Here is a 25163-nt window from a genome sequence, read left to right as displayed (position 1 = left end):
ACTTGACATTAGGTTTATGCAGTTTTACTATGCGATATATAAAAAAATATATAAAAAATTAAAGCTGCATTAGACACAATTACCTAAACATACTGACCAGCTCCAATACACAGACACGTGCTATATGGTAGACCAATCCAAACTCATCTCTCAGCAAGTCCAGCCCACTCATTATCTCAGCCAATCATGGCTAGCAGAAGGTTGCTCACTTTTTCTGTGGCTAAACCAACTAGGCTTGTAATTTAACAATTTTATTCGTATTTACAGATGTCGTACAAGTTTGAGATTAAGGCACATGAAAATTCTCATGTTCGAGTAGGCATATCTGCCATTTTGACAAAAAACATATATATATTTTAGCGCATAGTTTCCTGAATGGGGTCACATTTAAACATGTTAACCCCCACAAGACTGCCGGCCCAGACGGCATCCCTAGTTGTGTCCTCAGAGCATGAGCAGACCAGCTGGCTGGTGTGTTTACAGACATATTCAATATTCATATTCAAATTGTATTACTCACATGCACCGAATACAACAGTTGTAGACCTTACAGTGAAATGCTTACTTACAAGCCCCTAACCAAGAGTGCAGTTTCAAAAATATGGATAAGAATAAGAGCTAAAAGTAACAAGTAATTAAAGAGCAGCAGTAAAAAATAACATATAAAGGGGGGTGCCGGTACAGAGTCAATGTGCGGGGGCACCGGTTAGTTGAGGTAGTATGTACATAGATTTAATTAAAAGTGACTATGCATAGATGACAACAAAGAGTGGCAGTGGTGTGGAGGGGAGCAATGCAAATAGTCTAGGTAGCCGTTTGACTAGATGTTCAGGAGTCTTATGGCTTGGAGGTAGAAGCTGTTGAGAAGCTTCTTGGACCTAAACTTGGTGCTCCGGTACCGCTTGCCGTGTGGTAGCAGAGAGAACAGTCTGACTAGGGTGGCTGGAGTCTGACAATTTTTAAGGGCCTTCCTCTGACAGCAATCTCTCCCTATCCCAGTCTGCAGTCCCCACATGCTTCAAGATGGCCACCATTGTTCCTGTACCCAAGCATGCAAAGGTAACTGAACTAAATTACTATCACTTCTGTGATCATGAAGTGCTTTGAGAGACTTGTCCAGGATCATATCACCTCCACCTTACCTGTCACCCTAGACCCACTTCAATTTGCTTACCGATGCAATCGTCATCACACTGCCCAATCAAGGTTCTTTCAGGGAAAATCCCAGAACTCCTGAAGATAAGGAGACGAAGGGAAGTGACAGTTTGGGATTTGAAGTCAGGGCGCAACCCTATATCTGGTGGCCAGTTCGATTCCAAAACTCTCCATGGGAAAATGGGAAACATCTGGTGGATTGGGAATGTCATCATTGGTGAACTTTGGAGTTGCTCTGGCTATGCTGGCTGCTATGCTTCGTCACCAATCACTACATCCCTTGGGACGCCTGATAACTGCAATAATTTCTTTCGCATCACAACAAGCTTTTACGTTGTCTAGAACTGTTCTTATGGGGGTCAAAGATCAACAGTGGACACATGGAATCCCCACGGTTGCAAAATCGAATTACCTGATGTTTTCAAAGCACATGTTCTCTATAAAGGTTATATAATGTTTAATAACTGAATTAAACAAATTAAATTTGGAGGCAAACAAGGAGTGTTTGTATGTTACTTTGGACTTTCTGCATTAGACATGACTATGGGTTTGGCGTTATTTTCCTGCTTTCCCTACCTTTATTTGAACCATGTAATTCAGTGTTAATAAGAGTACACCATGAAGTTGTGAGGTCAATTTGATGTCAAGTATTGAACAGCATAATAATTGATGTGCCAGGCCATGGGATAATTTAGGTCAACCTCACACTAAGCATCAGATTAGGGCTTTGTCAGATTCTGTTCAGCAGCGACTGTTGACGATATCTTAATGAATTCAATTTTAGACACTGCATGCATCAGATGAGAGACAATGATTAATGCCATTGTGTTCTAAATTTGTACGAAAAGTAAAGACGTGCACTTATAGGTAACTATTGTTTCTTTATCCCATGTAATGCATTCTCAGTGAATTTGGAGATGTTTATTTTTTTTCGTATTCAGAGAAATTAGTAATTTATGTTGTTAGGTTAATGTCCCATCCTGATAATACCATGTTTCCATGTGTCCAATAACGCCATTCCATCTCATATTGCTCAAATAAACAGCAAACCTGGTTTCAAAAAACAGATAAAGCAACACCTCACGGCTCAATGACTCTACCCTATTTGACCTAGGTAGTTAGTATGTATTGATATGTAGGCTGTGTGTGCTTTTAAAAATAGCTGTTCTTGTCTATTAATGTTCTGTATTATGTAATGTTTCATGTTTTGTGTGGACCCCAGGAAGAGTAGCTGCTGCTTTTGCAACAGCTAATGGGGATCCTAATAAAATACAAAATATACAAATACCAGGTTCTGACCAATAGATGGTGTGGTCCCTGCTATAAAGTGATTTAAAAAATGGTTATTGGTTATAATATATTGGTTTCCTTATAAGCAGTCTATGGACAAGGTATGACATCAACCCATGCTTTGGTTGTGTTTCTATGGCCACTGTGTAAAATACTAACTTCTTTGCATTTGTGGCACAAATTCAATACAAGTCAATGGTACCTAGAATAGCATCCACATCTATAAGTAAAATCATTGAGTTACACAATACATTTCAGACACTTTAAGATGATTTAAACATGAAGCGTGAAAATTACAATATAAGTACGATTTTGTAATTTGGGTGAACTACTCCTTTAAACATACTCTCAACTTTTTCACCTAATTGCAGGAACAGCACCATATAGTGGTCAGAATCTTGTAATATCAGGATGTAGGATGGTACTTAAACCTAAAAAAAACATCACCAAATCCACTGGGAATACATTACATAGGATGAAGACAATACTCCGAGCCGCAGCTCCATACAACTTCAGACACCGAGAACTGTTACTATATACTTGTTGTTGGGGTGGGATTGTCATGGGTTGTAGAGAGTCCATGGGTGGATTTTGACGATTCCATTGGATTCATCATGTCTAATTCACTGTTAGAAAAAGGTTTGGTCCAAACCGGATGTTAGGTACAATATTTTTTTAACATTATATGAATCCTATAATTTCTCAAAATATTTTGCAGGAATGCTAATCTTATCTGTTGCTAGCAGAAATGATTTCAGAAAAATCTGAGATGGTGGGTGTCGAAATCCTTGTTCTTGTCTATTTAAAGTGCAATGACCCCTGTGCTACATGCGGAGAGAGGACATTTAAGCATCTTCCTGGGTATGACGCTACATGCTTGGCACACCTGTATTTGGGGAGTTTCTCCCATTCTTCCGTGCAGATCCTGTGCAGATCCTATCAAGTTATGTCAGGTCGGATGGGGAGCATTGCTGCACAGTTATTTTCTGGTCTCTCCAGTTCGATCAGGTTTAAGTCCGGGCTCTGCCTGGGCCACTCATTCCCACAGCATGATTCTGCCACCATGCTTCACCATAGGGACAGTGCCTGGTTTCCTCCAGACGTGACGAAAGGAATTCAGGCCAAACAGTTAAATCTTGGTTTCATCAGACCAGATAATCTTGTTTCTCATGGTCTAAGAGTCTTTAGGTGCCTTTTGGAAAACCCCAAGCGAGTTGGAATGTGCCTTTTACTGAGGAGTGGCTTCCATCTGCCTACTCTACCGTAAAGGCCTGATTGGTAGAGTGCTACAGAGATTGTTGTCCTTTTGGAAGGTTCTACCATCTCCACAGAGGAACTCTGGAGCTCTGTCAGAGTGACCATCGGGTTCTTGGTCACCTCTCTGACCAAAGCCCTTCAACGATTGCTCAGTTTGGGCGGCCAGCTCTAGGAAGAGTTTGTGGTTTCAAACCTCTTCCATTTAAGAATGATGGAGGCTACTGTGTTCTTGGGAACCTTCAATGCTGCAGAAATGAGTTAGTCCCCTTCCACAGATCTGTGCCTCGACACAATCCTGTCTCGGAGCTCTACGGACAATACCTTATGGCTTGGTTTTTGCTCTGACATACACTGTCAACTGTGGGACCTCATATAGACAGGTGTGTGCCTTTCCAAATCGTGTGCAATTTTCCACAGGTGGACTTCAATCAAGTTGCAGAAACATCTCAAGGATGATCAATGGAAACAGGATGCACCCGAGCTCAATTTCTAGTCTCATAGCAAAGGGTCTGAATACTTATGTAAACAAGTATTTTTTTTATTTTGAATACCTTGCAAACATTTCTAAAAACCTATTTTCGCTTTCTCATTATGGGGTATTGTGTGTAGATTGTTGAGGAGATATATATATATATTTTTTTTAAATATATATATCATTTTTAGAATAAGGCTGTAACGTAACAAAATGTGAAAAAAGTCAAGAGGTCTGAATACTTTCCGAAGGCACTGTATAGACATAGAACATTGGTCACTTTAACAATGTCTACATACAGTTTTACCCGCTTTTACCCAATTCTCTTCGTATCTCATCCTATATAACTACTACTGTAAAAACCTTTTCTATTCATATACTGTCTCTTCACACCATTTATACACCGAGTTTACAAAACATTAGGAGCTATTTCCATGACAGTCTGATCAGGTGAATCCGGGTCAAAGCCATGATCCCTTATTGATGTCACCTGTAAAATCCACTTCAATTAGTGTAGATGAAGGGGAGGAGACCGGTTAAAAGGAGTTTTAAGCCTTGAGACAATTGAAACAGACATTGTGTCTGTGTGCCATAGAGAGGGTGAATGGGCAAGATAAAATATGTAAGTGCCTTTGAATGAGGTATGGTAGTAGGTGCCAGGAGCACCGGTTTGAGTGTGTCAAGAACTGCAACGTTGCAACACTACCTCCAGTGTTATTCACTCTCAACAGTTTCCCCTGTGTATCAAGAATTGTCCACCACCCGAAGGACTTACAGCTAACTTGACAGCTGTGGGAAGCATTGGAAACAACATGGGCCAGCATCCCTGTGGAACGCTTTTGAAACCTTGTAGTCCATGCCCCAACGAATTGAAGCTGTTCTGAGGGCAAAAGGGGGTGCAACTCAATATTAGCAAGGTGTTCCTAATGTTTTTGTAAACTCAGTATATATTATATTCCGGACTAAGACATTGCTCATTCTGATAATTCTTAATTTCTTGTTTTTTTTACTTTTGGATTATGCGTGTATTGTCATTGTACTGCTAGATATTTATTGCAGTGTTGGAGCGAGAAACATAAGCATTTAGCTGCACCGGTGATAACATCTGCAAATCTGTGAACGCAACCAATAAACTTTGATTAGGTTTAGTGTGGACAGTAGCTACGTAAAAAAAATCCTGCACATGCGCAAAAATCACTCTTTAGCCACAGCAAAGTGGGTCTCCAGACAATCCAATGGGTTACCCGACCAAAGACATTACATGCTCTTAAAAATATGTTCTCCATGAGAACATTGCATCATATCAGTTGTTGCCTCTCTAGAGCAAATAAACTCATATGCAACATTGTAAAAAGAATACTAGCACGGATAGTCCGACATCAAACATCTTCAATACTCATCCTAAAATTAGGCTTCATAGAAGCTCTCCGAGGACTGAGCGGTAAAACTAAAGCCACTAGGAAGATGAGACAGGATACACTACCTCCAGCTGTGCAGTTTGCAGGCAACATGATACTGTTCAAGTACACTACCGGTAATCTCTACAGAGCACAGCAGAAACATAAACGTTAAGGCAGAATGCATTTTTTTTTTTTAAATGGAGTCTGGAATATTTGGGGGTTTGTGAAATGTTGCCGACTCCATCTTTAACATCATCTCACACTCCAATGTTCCTAATCCTATCAACTCAGAAATGGACAACATGGGAATGTTACACCGTGGGACATTTGGCAGGGTGTTCTTTCAATGCTTGAAAAAATAAATAGCTTTGGAAAGACCAAAATGACCAAAAGTACACTACAAACGTATGTGGACAACCCATCAAATTAGTGGATTCAACTATTTCAGCCACACCCATTGCCGACAGGCGTATAAATTCGAGCACACAGCCATGCAATCTCCATAGACAAACATTGGCAGTAGAATGGCCTTACTGAAGATATATATTTTTTTTTAAATCTTTATTTAACTAGGCAAGTCAGTTAAGAACAAATTCTTATTTTCAATGACAGCCTAGGAACAGTGGGTTAACTGCCTGTTCAGGGGCAGAACGACAGATTTGTACCTTGTCAGCTTGGGGATTTGAACTTGCAACCTTCCGGTTACTAGTCCAACGCTCTAACCACTAGGCTACCCTGCCGCCCCAAAAGATCAGTGACTTTCAACGTGGCACCGTCAAAGGATGCCACCTTTCCAACAAGTCAGTTCATCAAATTTCTGCCCTGCTAGAGCTGCCCCAGTCAACTGTAAGTGGAAACGTCTAGCTGCAACAACGTCTCAGCCGTGAAGTGGTACGCCACACAAGCAAACAGAACGGGACAGGAGAGTGCTGAAGTGCGTACAAATCGCAAGTCATCAGTTGCAACACTTACTACAGACTTACTGTCAACACTAAACTGCCTGTGGAAGCAACGTCAGCATAATAGCTGTTCGTCGAGAGCTTCATGAAATTGGTTTCCATGGCGAGCATCCGCACACAAGCCTAAGAGTTCCTATGCGCAATGCAGAGCCTAGGCTGGAGTGGTGTAAAGCTTGCTACCATTGGAGTCTGGAGCAGTGGAAACACGTTCTCTTGAGTGATGGATCACGCTTCACCATCTGGCAGTCCGACGGACGAATCTGGGTGCCAGGAGAATGCTACCTGCCAAAATTCAGTGTCAACTTTAACGTTTTGTGGAGGAGGAAAAATGGTCGGAGGCTGTTTTTCATGGTTCGGGCTAGGCCCCTTAGTTCCAATGAAGGGACATTAACTCTACAGCATACATTATTGTATTTATCTGAACTTGCATTATTTCCGCTTGCCTCCAGCCTAGCATTTAGTTTGGTGCAGCGGGGGTTAATATAAGCCTCACTGTCTGCCTTTCTGACCTCTGCCTGCCGAGAACTTTTTCAGAGCCAAGCGAAATCATGCATCACCATCATTCTAATACACACATCCAAGTAAATACCAATAGAAAAAAAGTTTAAATAAATGGAAATGCAGCTAGTGTACTGTCATTCCGGGTTCAAGGTTTGACGTGACTGTTAACTGAAGTTGGGTAGAACATTATCCAGCCTGCATAGCAACCATTTAGTTTAGAACAGACAACCAGCCAGTTTGCATAGCAACTACGTAAAAAATAATTAACTACTGGGTCGCATCTGTAGCAACATCACCAAAATAACTAACAACCAGATTTTTGGCCAGACTATATCTTCTGAATGGGTGTAGACAAAGAAGAGCTCTCCAGTAGGTACCAACACATTCAAGGGACATTTTCTCAAAAGTTGGGTTACAAGTTTATCAACTGTCAAAGCAGTGTAACTTTCCCACTGTAGTGTATGATATACTATTGTCTAGCTCTGAGTCTCTACTTTATCCAATGTAAAAAACACCATTTCAAATTTTGCTATATAAGACAGAATCGAGCCCGGCGGTCACATTTACAATGTGACTTTTATTTCACCTAGCTGGTACATATCCAGAATGTTAGAGAATCACATTGGCGATTCCTACACTTCTGAGACTCCACAGATTCACTTAGGGTCAGACCAGAGACAACTTGTCCACTAAAGCCTGTCAGTGGAGCAAGCTGTCTTAAAGATAGCAGTGCTGTAAAAAGACTGTGTAAAGCCTGTGGATATGAATGAGAGCACTTGCTGAAACCCCAAATACACCGCCCTGGTCAGGGTGAAAATGCATCACTCTCCACAACTACATTTATTTGACAACTTCTTTATCTGGAGCCATTAAATCGGTACCTATGTAGAACACATACAATGCCTTCAGAAAGTACTTATGCCTTGATGTTTTTCACATGGTTGTGTTACAGCCAGGATTCACACAATACACACAATACCCCATAATGTCCAAGTGGAATTATGTTTCTAGATATTTTTACAAATTAATAAAAAACTGAAATGTCTTCAGTCAATAGGTATCCAACACCTTTGTTATTGCAAGCCTAATAATACTACAAAGAAATAGGCATCCTTCCTAACTAAGTTGCCGGAGAGGAAGGAAACCGCTCAGGGATTTCACCATGAGGCCAATGGTGACTTTAAAACGGTTACAGGATTTAATGGCTGTGATTGGAGAAAACTGAGGATGGATCAAAAACGTTGTAGTTACTCCACAATACTAACCTAAATGACCGATTGAAAATTAGGAAACCAGTACAGAATTAAAATATTCCAAAACACGCATCCAGTTTGCAATAAGAAACTAAGGTAAAAGTGCCAAAAATGTGGCAAAGAAATGTACTTTATGTCCTGCATAATCATTATGTTTGAGGAAATCCAACAACACTGAGTACCACTTTAAAGCATGGTGGTGGCTGCATCATGTTATGGGTATGCTTGTCATCCACAAGGACAAGGGAGTTTTTTAGGATAAAAAGAAACAGCATAGAGCTAAGCACAGGCAAAAGAGGCAAAAGCCTTGAGGAAAACCTGGTTCAGTCTGCTTTCCAACAGACACTGGGAGACAAATAATATATAATACACTTTTGTTGCTTGCCAAGACAACATTGAATCATTCTGAGGGACCTAGTTACAGTTGACTGTCGAGCAATGATAAACAGCCAACTTGACAGAGCGTGTAGAATGTTAGAAAGAATAATGTGCAAATATTGTACAATCCAGGTGGCAAAGCTCTGAGACTTACACAGAAATACTACATTCTGTAATCACTGCCACAGGTGATTCTAACTTGTATTGACTCAGGGGTGTGAATACTTAAGAGGTATTTCTTTATTTAATTTATACATTTACAAACGTTTTCCCTTTGTCATTATGGGCTATTGTGTATAGATGGGTGAGAAAAATATATTTAATCCATTTTCAATTAAGGCTGTAACAACAAAATGAGGAATAAGTATGAACACTTTCTGAAGGCACTGTACTTCTTGCAAACTGTGGAATGCCTTACCCCTAACCATAGTCACATTTATAAGGTCTTTATAGGGAAATTGTTTTGTCTTTTGTTCCTTTCGAATTACGTATTCATTTAACATCTAAACATACCCACAGCACCTCCTCTCCAACATTGTAGCACGATTTATGTTTTCCATTTTCAAAAATTTGCCCGTTGAAGTGTTTGAAAAGGTGTGCATAAAAGAAAATGCACTAATTTGACGTAAGAAACATAACCATACGTTTCTCCAAATGACTACCTGGCAAAGAGAAGTAAATTGAAGCACAATATGTGGTTTAGAGATTTTGCCACGACATGTTCGGGCCAAAAGTGAATCCTGAGCACTCCCTCTCACTGTGCTATAACAGCAGGGTGGAGTCTAATGGGATCGGAGGCTGCAAGAGAGATCAGTGATGGCTGAGAGCTGACTTAACAAAATAATAAGCTACGATCCTGGTACACTAATGGCGTAGGCTAATTATTGCACAACCCTACTTCTACGCAACTAGCAGAGGAAAAAAAATGTCACGTTCAGTCAGTCTCATTCAAAATAAGTCTGTTGCTGAAAACAATGTTCCCATTTTTATATGCAGACTGAATAAGGTTTATGTTGTACAGGGAAAAAACATTTTATCTACCAGTACCATTCTTCTTTCCCTATCATGCTCAAGGCCATTGAACGACATACAACTGGTGTCAATATGTCACCAAGCTAAAATAAGGTAAACTGTCACGCAAGTATGTTCACACACAAAGTTGGGCAGGTAGCCTAGCTGTTTAGAGCGTTGGCCCAGTAAACGAAAGATTTGAATCCCCAAGCCAGCAAGGTGAAAAAATCTGCCACTTTGCCCTTAAGGCAGTTAACCCTCAACAACATCTGCTCCCCGGGCGCTGATGACTTGGATGTTGATTAAGGCAGCCCCTCCTGCCTTTCTAATTCAGAGGGGTTGGCTGCAGAAGACACATTTTGATTGAATGCATTCAGTTGTGCAACTGACTAGGTTTCCCTTTCCTTGGTTGAATGTATAGGGCCAAACCACAAAAGCCAAAATAATCACTTCCCATGCGCTCAATGTAACATGACAGCTTAATTTGAACATTTAGAGAGCCGAATGCACATCAAAACTTTGGCAAGCAATTCATACAAGAAACGTGCAATAGTTTTCAATCCAAAATTACCATGCATAAGTACAGCTTGTAAAATGTGCTATCAATATTCCAATGATTTATGCCATAAATACACATAAGTGACAGCTTGTTGGTGTAAAGATTGCATGTCAAGAGAATGTATAGAATGTACAGTGCATTTCAGAGTGTCGCTCCCTCCTTTAAGTGCACTTGAAACAAATGACTGCTCTATAAATACTCCCTTTAAGTTTGGGAGGAACAAATCATAACATGGAATGAAACTGTGACTTTCAGCAATTTACTCAGGTTTAATTGAATAATCTAAAACTAGGTGTGCCCTAAACATGTCCCCCTTTGACATTTAAGTCAATACTCTTTTCGCTCTACCTTAAAAGCAGTCTCTTTATCTTGCACCTTAACTAAATCACATTATTGTATGTTAAACGATCTTCAGAGGCCACCTCTAGCTCTCCAGAAAATCTAACTTTCCTGTCCGATTGGTTACGCAGAGTATGAATCATTGATATGGTGTGTGTTCAATACTTTCTTATATATTTTAGTTATCAGTCACATGCCAACCGGAAGACTTGGACATAAATTGACATGCAACAGGTTCAGGCCGCACCTGGAAACCACCAGTGCCATGTTTGTTTAGTCTATGTTCACACCACTGTCTTTGCCAATGGGTTGAGTGGCAAATGGAAACACTCTCGTTAGTCACCTGTACCTTCATATTATGCACTTAAAAACACACGTGTCAGGATGACCCCGAAAAAACAAGATAAACGTCCAAAGACTACCGAGGTGACAAAAACTGGGTGACAAAGTAAAGACAAACAGGAGGGGGTGGGGGTGGGGGGGTATTTGCTGGTTTAAAATGGATTCCAAAAAATGGGATACATTTGAACCAGGGATTACCTTTCTGTTACTAACTGACAAGCAATGATACCAGTCGTTCTCATCGGGAAGAGAGTGGCCGTCGTCAAGTTTGGCCGTCGTCGAGGACTGTCCAGCAGGACCTCGCAGGCCTGGGGGGCTATCACCGCACCTGGGCACTAGCAGCAAACAGAAAAAAACACTCCAGGCTATGGTGGCAGCATGGCCGCAAGAGCCACACCCACTCCACCAGAACAGTCCGGATGTCCTCCATGCTGCTGGGATTGAGAAAGTTGGGTACTGCAAAGCATGGATTTGCAAAAAAACTAACGGGAATCTATGAGCAAGCAACATGGGGATTTTGGGGCAGGTGCCTCACTAGTAGCAAGAGTGGTAGTTGTTGAAACTGAAAGTACCTGAAAGTACTCTGTTGAGTTAAAATGATTGGCATTCCAACTAGAGCTACAGTTAATTGTTTTATAGCTACTCAGAGTTGTCTCGAGAGATTAACTCCTGGGACAGGCTGACTGTCTATGGGGTAACCCATAGCATGCCCCTGTTCTGTGGTGCTTGTTCAAAGCACTTTCTGCAAGGTCCACTTGGGTAATACCCAGCGTCCCATGCTCTGTCCCAGCAAGCACACTGACACTCTCTGCTAAACCGGTCTGTAGGTATAACTTTTCCCTCCTGGTTCTCCCACATAGAAGCTCCTGATTCAGATTCAATGCTACACCCATATCCAGATACAAATTGAGACCCAGAACCAATTTTAGACCTGGAGCTGAATTCAGACAGTCAAATTCAGAACTAAATTCAGATCCGCATCCGAATTCAGAACCAGATCCAAATCCAGACCCACTCCCAACCCCTGACCACCCCCAGAGACCAGATCCAGACCCCATATTGCAGAGGTGCCTTTACCAGGTTTACTTCCCCTCGACGTGGACCCATGGCCATCCTTTTCAATTGGGCGCTCATTCCTGGCTTGTGACCCCACAGTGGTCAGCTTGTGGGTCTCTGTGGCCTTCAAATTCTGGTCCCAAGTTTGTACAAACTTACGTTTCCCACTAGCTACGTCAATGATCTCTGCCCCATCTTCTCCAACGTTGTCCGGCTTTGGTGATTTCCCGCTAGCCACAGGGTTCCCAGATCCCTCATTGTCCAGCGTTGGGGCCTCAGTGGTGCCGTCTGTACTGCTCCAGGAAAACCACAATGCCTCACTACGACCCAACAAGAGTACCAGTAAAAAAGAGACACCCAGCTGGAATCCAATCTTGCAATCCATCCTGCTGCTGCCCACTAGTACTCCACCAGCAGCGTTGATCAAGCTCCCAGAGTGAACTGTGACTTGCCCACAGCCACTGATTCACTCCACATGCACCGTTCTCATCCAGTGCTCTGCAGAGTCACCACACACAGCCCACCAGCCAGAGGGGGAAAAGTGAAGAGGAGTGTCTTAATTCAAAGGGGGGACGGCAGAGGGAGGTCTCTTCCTTATTGGTTACACTCTTAATCTTTCCCTCCTACACTCCTTTTGTCACAGCAGTGAAAAGGGTCTCTTCTGCTGTGATACCTTTAGAAAAAATGTTTGCTTGCCTTTCAATTTAAATGTTGGTGCTTTTCAATGTTTTATAGAAAGTTGCCATTTGTTCCTCCTGAGTTAATCTCTTTGTACAAGCATAATAGGAGAAACCCCCTATCCTAAAAACTAAAGTAGGTAAAAGTAGCAGGACCTTAGGATGTGCACTTCTCCATTCATGAACAATTCGATACGCATCTATACTGAACAAAAATATAAAAGCAACATGTAAAATATTCCAGAAATGGTCCATATACACAAAAAGCTTATTTCTCTCATATTTTGTGTACTCATTTGTTTACAGCCCTGTTAGTGCTAATTTCTCATTTGCCTAGATAATCCATCCACCTGACATCTGATTAAACAGCATAATCATTACAGAGGTGCACCTTCTGCTGGGGACAATTAAAGGCCACTCTAAAATGTGCAGTTATGTCACACAACACAAATCCACAGTCAAGTTTTGAGGGAGTGTGCAATTGACATGCTGACTGCAGGAATGTCCACCAGAGTTGCTGCTCGTCGTCCTCAACAGGGTCTAGACTTGACTGCAGTACGGCATCTTAACCTCTTTCAGTAGGCAAATGCTCAACTTCGATGGCCACTGGCACGCTGGAGAAGTGTGCACTTCACGGATGAATCCCAGTTTCAACTGTACCGGGCAGGTGGCAGACAGCGTTTATAGCGTCGTGTGGGCAAGTGGTTTGATGATGTCAACGTTGTGAACAGAGTCCCCCATGGTGGCGGTGGGGTTATGGTATGGGCAGGCATAAGCTACGGACAAGGAACACAATTGAATTTTATCGATGGCGATTTGAATGCACAGAAATACCTTGACAGGATCCTGAGGTCCATTATTGTGCATTCATCTGCCTCCATCACCTCATGTTTAAGCATGATAATGCACTGCCCCATGTTGCAAGGATCTGTACACAATTCCTGGAAGCTGTCACCCATTGAGCATGTTTGGAATGCCCTGGATTGACATGAACGACAGTGTGTTCCAGTTCTCGCCAATATCCAGCAACTTCGCACAGCCATTGAAAAGGAGTGGGACAACATTCCACAATCAACAACGTGATCAACTCTATGCGAAGGAGATGTGTCACTCTGCATGAGGCAAATACCAGATACTGACTGGTTTTCTGATCCTTGCCCTTACTTTTTTTAAGCTATCTGTGACCAACAGATGCATATCTGCATTCCAGTCATGTGAAATCCATAGATTAGGACCTATTGAATTTATTTCAATTGACTGATTTCCTTATATTAACTAACTCAGTAAAATCTTTGAAATTGTTGGATGTTGCATTTATATTTTTTGGGATTAGGTTGGATTTTTTAAAAACAAAACAAATTTAACTAAAATGTGTTGCTGATGGGATGACTTCTTTAATCTGAATGGCCATCTCATAGTGTGTGTATGTAGGCACCTGAGTTGAGCCATAGGGAAGACTGAGCATCTTCCACCCCACTATCAGATTAGGGGCGGAGGCAATTTATGCTTGTCGTCTCCCCCAACGTATTATTTGAAATCACCATCACCCACTGATTAACTTATACTTATTGCATATACATGTTTTGAGCTAGTGCTATGTCAATATTTATGTTTTACCCCGTCTCCAGAGCGAATGGTTTAGACCGTTTGGAATTTTACATTGAGTTTCTTCAACCCTGACCAATGACTGCCCTGACAATGCGCAGCTCGCAAAAAGGTCTGCTGTACCCTATGTAAAAATGACAAAATACACTGACCGTTTAAAGCAAAACTATCAAAACTAGTTCTTATTGTGAACGTGAATAATCAAAATAAAATCTGAATGATTGAAAACCCCAACCAGCAGTTGAACGTTAGTTGTCTCCAACTCCATAAAAAAAAAAAATATATATATATACAGTGTACTTGGTAACACTGATCCAGCAAATTACATTGGTTGACACTCAACTAATAAAGCCTATTATTTGCCAATGTGAATGGTGAAGGAGTCACACAGGTGTATCCTGTTAGAACAGCGATAGGCCAACCTCTCGTTGGTACGAGCAGTTGTAGCACTGAGCAGCACTGTGCACACAGTTGTTATCTGACAGTCATATGCAGTTACTGTACATGCATAAAGGTGTGATGGGCTACTGAACCGAAGGAGAGGATGCATCAATTCAGTCAACAGATAAAAGGTATTTTCGGAGTAAAACATTAGTGAACCTGCTATTAGTAACATTTTAATCCATTTTCTGACCGATGCGTGCTTTTAATTTGGACTGCTTGGGCTCCCTTGACCATCTGTGAATCTTTACATTACAAGTAGGAGCATGAGGAGTGAGTGTTCAGGGTTTTATGGTCTTGCTCTTCTCTACCTCTGTCATTTGATCTGAAGTATAGAGGGATATAAACAATGACATTAATTACATTCTTTATCTTTTGTGTGAAAGATAAAAATACAGCAATGCGGTGAACACATTCACACATTCGTTTCACCAAACAGTATAAAATAGCTTATTAGCTATCTGACAGAGCCAGTAATGCAACGATACATTTAACAATCCATTTGTCTAGGAACACAAGATCAAAATCGAATTCTATGATCCAGAGATGAGTAATCACATCATTTCTTAAGAGGGACTTTCCCAGAGTTTTATTAAGTTTGAGAGCAATCAAAACATATCGCCTGGCAAAATGAACTGTGTACTCAGGTTTCTATCAAGAACACATATCAGGGTGGATCGAAGGTGGATGAACTTGTACAAAAATTCTTCACTTATTCTCTCTCCCACCCCCTGTGCATACCATTCCCTCCCAAGTCTCACATAAATCTTTGTCTCCTGCCCTACCTCATAATTAATTTTCCACTCTGTCTAGGCCCCCCTGCTTCTGGGGCCCCATGCTGCGTGTGGTTACATAGTAATCCTAGGTCTCACTGTCTTGTTCAGACTGGTTCCAGGATGGCCTGTGGGGGACGTTGACAGAGACCCTTGACATCTGCTAATGGGAGCGTTGCGATCTAAGGAAGAGGGGCTGTGTCGCTCTCTAATAGCACAAGGCTTTAAAAAAAATACATGCTGGGGCTGTGTATAGGTTCTGCTTGTTGACAGAGGAACTCAACCGCAAACGCACTGCCCACGGCCCCCATATAATTTTCAGTGGTCCTATGTTGGGGAGTCTTGTCAATGGAAATCTCTTCACAATAGCATGACAACTTTATCCCTTGGCGTGACTTGTGTCTCAGCATAGCTCAGGGTCAGTGAGGATCCCATTCACCCCTTGTCTTGGAGTCTCCATGTTAGTTTGAGGCGAGTGGGGGAGGTGGTGAACAAACAATGATTTTTTTGAGATTCAGGGTCATACAATCACTGTCAGTCAAAGAGAATGTCGTCTTGCTTATCAAAGCCTCTACTGTATCTAATGGGAACAAAAATAGTAAAAGAAATAGGTAATTAACTTGGTCTGGGACTTACTGGTATAATCAAGTTGTGTGTTATTTCTCCAAAATAAGCATTTTTCTAGAAGGGCTGTGAAGAAAAGGGTCTAAGGTGAAACAGTATTGAAGCATGATCTTCTAATACGATACAGGCTAGTCTACTGTGCGAACATGGGCAGTCATCCATCCTGAGTTAAGTTAATTTAGTTAAGTCTCAAAAAGCAAGTTGGAGCATGTTGGAATGCATATCGATTCAGTGGCCTCCTCTTGGGATGAATGCTTGCTTGCCCCTTGAGGGAGAGAGGGAGGTAACCCCATTGCACAGGATATACTGGCAGTCACTTCCTACGAGGAAGTGAGGCTTTGGTTGTAACATGCCAAAGACCATTTGTTGGATCTGAGGGGAAACATTGCAAAACTTTTCCAAGAGGACTAAAAGACAGGGTTGCTACTGTAAAACTGTTAAAGCCCCTATGCAGTTTTTGTAATTGTACTTTTAAATCATCACTGTTAATCTAATAAATCATGGATTATTTAATTAAAATAACTAAGATATATTTTTTATGATTTATTTCCCTGAGCCTCCTTTGGTCCTTGAAATGCTCAGTCAGATGTCAGGATATTTACATACACAGCCCTGATTGGCTGATAGGGTGGTCTCGAGCCCGCTCCCTCAACCAGAAGTTCCATCCCACCTGAACAGGCTGAAATTCCAGACATTTGTTTCAAACAGCCCTAAGACAAAAGGGGAATAATTAACATTTTCACAATTTTTAGTGTTGTGTCGACCTCAGTGTGGAAATATATATATTTTTAAATTAGCAGGAAATCACATTTTAACTGCACTGCACCTTTAAATAGGACTACAATTAATCTGCATTTAAGTCAATTTGAGCTCCATTCCCAGGGAAAATATTTCAGGTATATGTTTGGCATGCCAGCAGTTAATGAGAAAATACAAAAATAACATACTAAACCAGGCACTGAAAGCAGACCCTTTTTCTGCTGTAATTCAATAAACGCATGCAGTGCTTAGGGTAATGTACTGGATCGACTACACTTAGCCTTCAGTAAAACAACAAAAGTCTACTGTAAACCACGGAAAACCTGCAGACATCCAGCGATTGAACTAAACTGGTAAAACGCTCTTGTGCGTTTCTCCCCACATGAGGTTTGTAATTAAGACAAGGAAGGGGATTTGGAAATGGATAATGATCACTTGACACCGGAAACAAAAGGTTAATGAACTCATACTCTAATTTTCCCTCACCAGAGAAGATATTAGCACAACACTGTTATAATGAATGTCTTTTGTCTCCCATTGTTTGCCTGTTTTCTAAGGAAATGAACAAGTCACAACTTTCAGATAAAGCAGTCTATTGAATTACTTCCATGTGGAGTCCAAGTTACCACCCCTTCATTCCGGTTACAACTTCATATACATCCACACATCCATCTCCCTCTTTGATTCTCACAGATTAGGATGAAGGAGGATTTAATGTGTTGTCCTATGCATTCGCCCCATCGTGATCACAGAGCTAGCTTCCTCCGTTGCTCTCATAACCGACCTGTCGGTTATAAAAACATTTTTTTTTTTAAGTGTGTGTGGCCGATTTTTTTCTAACCGTGCACAGACACATCCTGCCCCTTTTCTGATATCGGCTTTGTGTGTGTGTGTGTGTGTGTGTGCCCCTCCCTCTCCAAGTCCAGTCACTGTGCATCAGATGCCAGAGCCTTCTGCCTCCCACCATACCCCAAGAGAGAATTATAATGTTGAGTAGAACAAAGACTTAGCATGGATGCAGTTGTCTGGAGAAAACCAACTAGAGTGTTTTTAGTGCAGCTATGAAATGAATGGGCAGGGCCTAAATGTGTCTTAAATGTGAAATGTAATGAGTGATAGTTCACAGGGTTTGCAAGGTTTCATAGGGGTTGGAAGTCTGGCGAAAAGAGTGGGTGGCCATGAATATCCTCAGCTTGGTGTGTGCTCTGCCGGAGTCTCCTCCGCATCAGGAAACACGCTTATTTCTGGAAATCCCTGAGAGATACATTCTAAAAACGCATGCCGCGTAAACTGCCTTCTGAGTGACAGCGCCCAAGCGTTTTCAACACAGGATCTCTCCACGGAACAAATGTATCTTGAGTGCAGTCGAACAGTGAAGAGCTCTCATTTTTCTTTCATGTCCACATCGTGGGTAATTATTTGCAAGGATTGTGTAATGTATGCACTTATGTCTAACAAAGGCAACAGAGTTCAATTATAAGAAACTTGGACACCATACTTTTTTAGTTTTTTCACTGTGGTGCCTTGGGATAAGGTTAGTACTTTAAGGTTTTAAAACGGAGTAATAAAACCAAATCATGATCTAATTTGTGGCCCATTTTCCTCATGTTAACAATGTAAAAATCCAAGTATTTCAGTTGTCGTGGTTAAAACTTACAGATAAATGCTCATTAACTTTTAAATGCTCAAACTTGAAACTTCACTGCTTTAACTAATGATATCTGAACCATAAATTCCTGTTCCAGTATACAATCAAGAATCATACTGTAGGTAAAGGGAATGTCAAATCAAACAAAGATGTGTTGAATGGCTCTTGATGAAGTGTAATACATAGATCACAGGTTCAGCGGTACCCTATCACATCAAACAGTAGGGAGAAAGATAAGAAAATTCTGCATAGATGGGTACATATACAGAACAAAAATATAAACGCAACATGTAAAGTGTTGGTCCCATGTTCATGAGCTGAAATAAAAGATCCCAGAAATGTTCCATACAGACAAAAACCTTTTTATGCACAAATTTGTTTACTTCCCTGTTATTGAGCATTTCTCCTTTGGCAAGGTAATCCATCCACCTGACATGTGGCATAACAAGACGCTGATTAAACCACATGATTATTACAAAGGTAGACCTTGTGCTGTGGACAATAAAAAGCCACTAAAATGTGTAGTTTTGTCACACAACACAATGCCACACGTCTCAAGTTGAGTGAGGAATGTCCACCAGATCTATTGCCAGATAATTGTATGTTAATTTCTCTACCATAAGCTGCCTCCAACATAGTTTTAGAGAATTCCACATCCGGCCTCTTCACCTGCGGGATAGTCTGAGACCAACCACCCGGACAGCTGATGAAACGAAGGAGTATTTTTGTCCGTAATAAAGCCCTTTAGTGGGGAAAAACTCCAGATTGGCTAGGCCTGGCTCCCCAGTGGGTGGGCCTATGTCCTCCCAGGCCCACCCATGGCTGCGCTCCTGCCAAATCATGTTAACTCCATAGAATAGGGGCTAAGGAATTTATTTCAATGTACTTATTTCCTTCCTTCTATGATTTTACTGATATACAGTTCATATAAGGAAATCGGTCAATTGAAATTAATTCATTAGGCCCTAATCTATGGATGTCACATGACTATGCAGGGGCACAGCTCTGGTGGAATTCTTATGGTAGAGAAATTAACATTCAATTCTCTGGCAACAGCTCTGGTGGACATTACTGCAGGCAGCATGCCAATTGCGCTCTCCCTCAAAAACATCTGTGTTTTGTTGCATTTATAATTTTGTTCAGTATACATGTCCTTAAAAAATACACATATACTATTCATTTAAATTCTGGAGGAGTCAAGATACTAGCTTTTGATGTAGCAGGGGAACTTCTCAAGTCCCCCTGCAGACAGAAACGCCTAGGTTGTGTTCATTAGGGCACGCAACAGGAAACCTTTAAAAACGTTTTGCAACAGAAAACTAAAATAAGTATTTCTTATTGGACAAATCCAGGTGGTTCCTCGCTGTTTCAGACTGTTTTCTTCAGTTTAGTGCACACTGAACAAGACCCAGAGGCTTACTGTGGGAAGGAATCACATCTGACCTTGGTATCAAATTAACTACAAAACTAAGAAACCCTATGTGAAAAGCAGCCTACAACAACTTGGCCTTAGTGTGCTTGTCACATCAAGTGGTAACTATTGGATGTAATATCTTCTTTGGCCAGAGCCCAAAACATTGTGGGAACTCGTGATTCTCCATTAAGTCTCAGGGATCTGTGAAGGAATCTTGGGTCGGATATGCACTTGGCATCGAACCAAGGGGCATCGACGGGAGGAGGTGGCTGTAGAAATAATCATGAGTGGCACTGTAAATTGTAGTGGACAAGGGCAGTTGAATGACCATCAATATGATAACTAATGGAAAAACAGGGACATGAAGCAGAAAATGGTTTGATTTCCATGCTTATCATCTTTCTGGTATCACTCCTAAAGTTAAAAATGAAAAATATTAACTGTAATGTGAGCCCTGTGTGCATCCCCCCCTTCATATCCCACGCCTTCTCCCTTGTTGTTACAGCTAGCTAGGGTCATTGGCCTCTTGCTGGGAGTCACCATAATGCCAGGGCCATGGTGAATAAACAGGCCCCGGTATATGGACTCCATACACAGGCTTATCAAATGACACACTGATCACTTTACCTAATAACATTCCTATTCACTTCTACACACAACACACACTTCAGTTTACTTTAACTTCCTGTCACGCATTCATATACACACTCCCTCAATTACGCACAAACATATGTATGTACATTCGCATGCATGCACACATACATTTGCATGACCCAACAAACCCACAACTACAGTACCAGTCAGAAGTTTGGACACACTTACTCATTCAAGAGTTTATTTATTTTTTACAATTTTCTACACTGTAGAATAATAGTGAAGACATCAAAACTATGAAATAACACATTTAAATCATGCAGTACACCACCCAAAAAGTGTTAAACAAGTAAAAAAATATATATTTTAGATTCTTCAAAGTAGCCACCCTTTGCCTTGATGACAGCATTGCACACACTTGGCATTCTCTCAACCACCACAACTTGGAATGCTTTTCCAACAGTCTTGAAGGAGTACCTACATACACATCAAATCAAATGTATTTATATAGCCCTTCGTACATCAGCTGATATCTCAAAGTGCTGTACAGAAACCCAGCCTAAAACCCCAAACAGCAAGCAATGCAGGTGTAGAAGCACATACAGTATGTTGAGCACTTGTTGGCTGCTTTTCCTTCACTCTGCAGTCCAACTCATTCCAAACCATCTCAATTTGGTTGAGGTCGGGTGATTATGGAGGACAGGTCATCTGATAAAGCACTCCATCACTCTCCTTCTTGGTCAAATAGCCCTTACACAGCCTGGAGATGTCTTGAAAAACAAATGATAGTCCCACTAAGCACAAACCAGATGGGATGGTGTATCGCTGCAGAAATTTGTGGTAAAGTGTGTCTTGAATTCTAAATAAATCAGTGTCACCAGAAAAGCACCCCCACACCTCCTCCATGCATCACAGTGGGAACCACACATGCGGAGATCATCCGTTAATCTACTCTGCGTCTCACAAAGACACAACGTTTGGAACCAGAAACACTCACATTTGGACTTATCAGACGAAAGGGCAGATTTCCAACAGTCTAATGTCCATTGTTCGTGTTCTTTGACCCAAGCAAGTCTCTTCTTATTATTGGTGTCCTTTAGTAGTGGTTTCTTTGCAGCAATTCAACCATGGAGGCCTGATTCATGCAGTCTCCTCTGAACAGTTGATGTTGAGATGTGTCCGTTACTTGACCTCTGTGAAGCATGTATTTGGGCTGCAATTTCTGAGGCTGGTAACTCCAATGAACTTATCCTCTGCAGAGGAGGTAACTGGGTCTTACTTTCCTATGGCGGTCCTCATGAGAGCCAGTTTCATCATAGCGCTTGATGGTTTTTGCGACTGCACTTTAAGAAACTTTCAAAGTTGGAATTTTACCATATATCTTTTGTATACCACCCCTACCTTGTTACAACAACTGATTGGCTTAAATGCATTAAGGAAAGAAATTCCACAAATTAACAAGGCACACCTGTTAATTGAAATTCATTCCAGCTGACTACACCATGAAGCTGGTTGAGAGAATGCCAAGAGTGTGCAAAGCTCTCAAGGCAAAAGGTGGCTACTTTGAAGAATCTAAAATATATCTTAATTTGTTTAACACTTCTTTGGTTGCTACATGATTCCATGTGTTATTTCATAGTTTTGATGTCTTCACTATTATTCTACAATATAGAAAATAGTCTAAATAAATAAAAACCCTGGAATGAGTAGGTGTGTCCAAACTTTTGACTAGTACTGTATATGACTGTCTGCACAAACCCCTGTGGCCATACATAGTGTAATGTCACAGCTGGGCAGTATAATACATATATCTAGGTATGCGCCAACAGCAGGCCAGAAATAAACACAAATATTGTGATAAAATCTAATAAATGTACCTACCACACAAAACGCTAAGGAAACCACAAAGCAGGTCAACCACAAAGGGTTGAAGAAATACAGCGATTACCAGAACTTTCATAAGTGACTCTTGAGAAAAGGAATTGGAAAAAGCATGGGGGCGTTGAGATGCAAACTCTCACTGGATGTCTGACTGGCTAAACTGTTTCTCATGCTGTGTACACAGGGGATGCGTCACCTCGAAACCAAAATACTAAGAGGTTTTTAAACTTAACAGACAGGAGGAGTATCTGGTCCCTGTCCAACAACTTACTCCCCATTCAGCTGACCTGACAAAACTGTTGAGTAGGCTTGTACACCGACAAAACATCAATTTCCTCTCAACTCCCCTCATGTCTTTCGTGAAAGCCAATGATGTTAATATAGCTAGTGTCATGACACCATCAGTGGTAATCCTGAAGTTCCCAGCAGATGGCAGCACTCAAAATAATATCTCCAGAACTGCTGTGACTGTAGCCATGTTTCTCAATCCATAACTGTGAGACTCAACACATTCTGGTTGAATTAGGTGTGTTAGTGCTGGGCCAAAGCAAATATGTGCAACCAGCGAGGGGCCTCCCAGGAATGGATTGAGAAACATTGTCCTGTAGCATGCTGTAGACTCCATCATTTGTGTGTGTGTATTCACAAGTTCCACAGGGCACTATTGCAGCACCTGAAGGAACGTTTGAAAAGGCTATAATGCAGAGTTCACAAATACATTTTAGGCAGAAAATGTCGGAGACGTGTTTATGGAGATTGAGTAAAGGCGGACAAGGAAGGTTGGAGGAGGTTCAAACCAAGGAGTGCGGGAGGGGAGTTAATTTGACAGCCATCTTTTCAGGCCTGCTCTCGGAAGCCTCGTACTTTAGACAAACCTATCCTGTAGAGACAAACCCCAGAGCCAGCTCAGCCCTGTGGAATCTTGCGGTCCTGCTCAGGCAAGCAGAAGCAGCATCCAAACTTCAACGCTACATTCCTGAACAACCTGGGAGAATGTAGCCCATAGAAACTCAGCCAGTCAAATAGATACAGTAGAGAGAGAGACTGAGGGAAAGCGAGAGAGACCGCGAGAGAGACCGCGAGAGCGTGTTTCCTCAAGGAACCTTTTTAAGGCAGAATACATCTATAGTCTTAGCAACATCACTGAAAACCATGTGCCTCTAGCAAAAATCATGCAAAAGTTATTCCCAAGATTACGGAACTATGTTTTTTCTTTCTGCCGCGGATTTGTGCGGATGACGTTGACCGTTTTAAACTACTTGCAAGCCGCTATAACAAACATTATGGCGGTGGGTAGTGGTTAAGAGCATTGGGTCAGTTTTTGCTAGCTAGACATGTTAGCTAGCAAGCAACCTGAGCACGGTTTCCCAAAAGCATCTGAAGGCTGAGTTTATCTTAGAACCATAGGACCCTATGATTCTTTAACAATTAATTTAGCCTTAAAAGGCTTTTGGAAAACCGGGCCCAGATTACTTGGCCACTGACTAGGCGATGCACAAATTTGGATGGCACAGGAAGAAGAGAAGGAATAGGCTACTTGTGTGTGAAAGAGCGGGAGTAAGTGAGGGACAGAGGATGTGGGAGAGTTTGTAGGTAGGGCTGGCTAATATATTTAATTAATTAGATTAATTTGAAAGTTTTTGGACAATATTCCAAATGCCATTATCGCAAGAGTCAAGGTTCTGTTATTTTGATGAGCATTTAGGTCTGTTTGTTCTCGTGTTGTATTTTGGTCTCGTCTCCTTCGCTCTTCTGTGCTGTGTACTCCCATTTACGCCAGAGAAATACGGTAGGCCACTAGAATTCAACATCTGAACAAAGTGGACAGGCTTACATGCTTTTCAAACAGTTGGAGACAGACAGAATGGTGTGTTAACAATTCAACTGTTCCACTTCATTAGCTTGTAAATAGATCTAAGTTAGCTCAAATTTAAACTGAAAGATTAGCTGGCTAATCTAGCACGTGGGCTTGAGAGATTGTTAATGAGAACTGTGTAAATTTTTTATAGCCTAATGCAGGAAGTTAGTAATTATTAGTCGATGTGCATTATGCATGGTTCTAGTTAGATTTGTAACAAAAAAGGTAATTTTCATAGACCGAATTGAAAGCCAGATCAGTGATTATTGCAACACAAAAAAAGCTGGTTAAACTATTTTGAACAAATTAAATAATTAGGCCGCTCAGCAAGGAAGAAGCCACTGCTTCAAAACCACCATCAAAAATCCAGACTACGGTTTGCAACTGCACCTGGGGACAAAGATTGTTCTTTTTGAAGAAATGTCTTCTGTTCTGATGAAACAGAAATAGAACTGTTTGGCATAATGAACCTCGTTATGTTTGGAGGAAAAAGAGGGAGGCTTGCAAGCCGAAGGACACCATCCCAACCGTGGGGGTGCTTTACTGCAAGAGGGACTGGTGCACTTCACAAAATAGATGGCATGACGAGGATCAACATTTTTGTGGATATATTGAAGCAACATCTCAAGACATCAATCAGGATGTTAAAGCCTGGTCGCAAATGGGTCTTCCAAATGGACAATGACCCCAAGCATACTTCCAAATTTGTGGCAAAATGGCTTAAGGACAACAAAGTCAAGGAATTGGAGTAGTCATAACAAAGCCCTGACCTCAATCCTATAGAAAATGTGTGAGCAGAACTGAAAAAACGTGTGAGAGCATGGAGGCCTACAAACCTGACTCAGTTACACCAGCTCTGTCAGGAGGAATGGGACAAAATTCACCCAACTTATTGTGGGAAGCTTGTGGAAGGCTAC

General features: G+C 41.4%; 1 protein-coding gene across 2 annotated transcripts in view; it reads right to left on the bottom strand.

The window, feature by feature from the left end:
- Nucleotides 1-25163, bottom strand: part of LOC109865460 (collagen alpha-1(XVIII) chain) — a 177920-nt gene that overhangs the window by 92372 nt on the left and 60385 nt on the right. Inside the window, exon 1 of one of the 2 annotated variants that reach the window (XM_020453691.2) lies at nt 12132-12475. The exons of the other annotated variant lie outside the window; for it this stretch is intronic. Within the exon in view, the coding sequence (XP_020309280.1) occupies nt 12132-12357 (226 nt within the window). The 5' untranslated portion in view covers nt 12358-12475. Of the gene's footprint in view, nt 1-12131; nt 12476-25163 lie in introns of those variants that run through there. 2 annotated transcript variants of the gene reach the window in all.

The sequence above is a fragment of the Oncorhynchus kisutch genome, linkage group LG2 (assembly GCF_002021735.2).
Source record: "Oncorhynchus kisutch isolate 150728-3 linkage group LG2, Okis_V2, whole genome shotgun sequence".
Classification (NCBI taxonomy): domain Eukaryota; kingdom Metazoa; phylum Chordata; class Actinopteri; order Salmoniformes; family Salmonidae; genus Oncorhynchus; species Oncorhynchus kisutch.
This window is presented reverse-complemented; position numbering and strand designations above follow the sequence as displayed.